At 59.2% G+C, this 341-nt stretch overlaps 1 protein-coding gene across 1 annotated transcript in view; it reads left to right on the top strand.

Moving 5' to 3' along the window:
• SEC24D (SEC24 homolog D, COPII coat complex component) overlaps window positions 1-341 on the top strand; it is a 63,378-nt gene that overhangs the window by 58,313 nt on the left and 4,724 nt on the right. The window contains exon 21 of the mRNA XM_015563376.1: window positions 315-339. Within this exon, the coding sequence (XP_015418862.1) occupies window positions 315-339 (25 nt within the window). The remainder of the gene's footprint in view (window positions 1-314; window positions 340-341) is intronic.

Raw genomic sequence — 341 nt, 5'->3', positions numbered from 1 at the left:
GGAGGGGTGGGAGGAGGAAGCCGGCAGTAGCTTCTCTCTCATCCGGGCTCACACCAGCCCAGGCTGGCACATCAGTGCAGTCAGAGGCCTGCGAGGTTGGAAATAAGCTATCGATTCTTCCCGTCACCAAGAGTGTTAGAAGTAAATTACTGCCAACAGCTGCCTTTCCGATAAAATCGGATGGTGGACGGTCTCCATGAGAGAAAGTAGAGCTCTGAGGGACAAGAACAGCACCCCCAGGTGGGGAGGGGCAGGAGAGAAGGAGGCAGGGAGGGGCGGGGACGCGTCTGTAACTCTCGCCTTCGTCTGCCCAGCACACGGCGGTCACCCAGAGCCCGAGC

This window comes from Myotis davidii, unplaced genomic scaffold (assembly GCF_000327345.1).
Source record: "Myotis davidii unplaced genomic scaffold, ASM32734v1 scaffold698, whole genome shotgun sequence".
Lineage (NCBI taxonomy): Eukaryota > Metazoa > Chordata > Mammalia > Chiroptera > Vespertilionidae > Myotis > Myotis davidii.
Note: the sequence above shows the minus strand (reverse complement) of the source record. Positions and strands in the feature narration are given on the sequence as shown.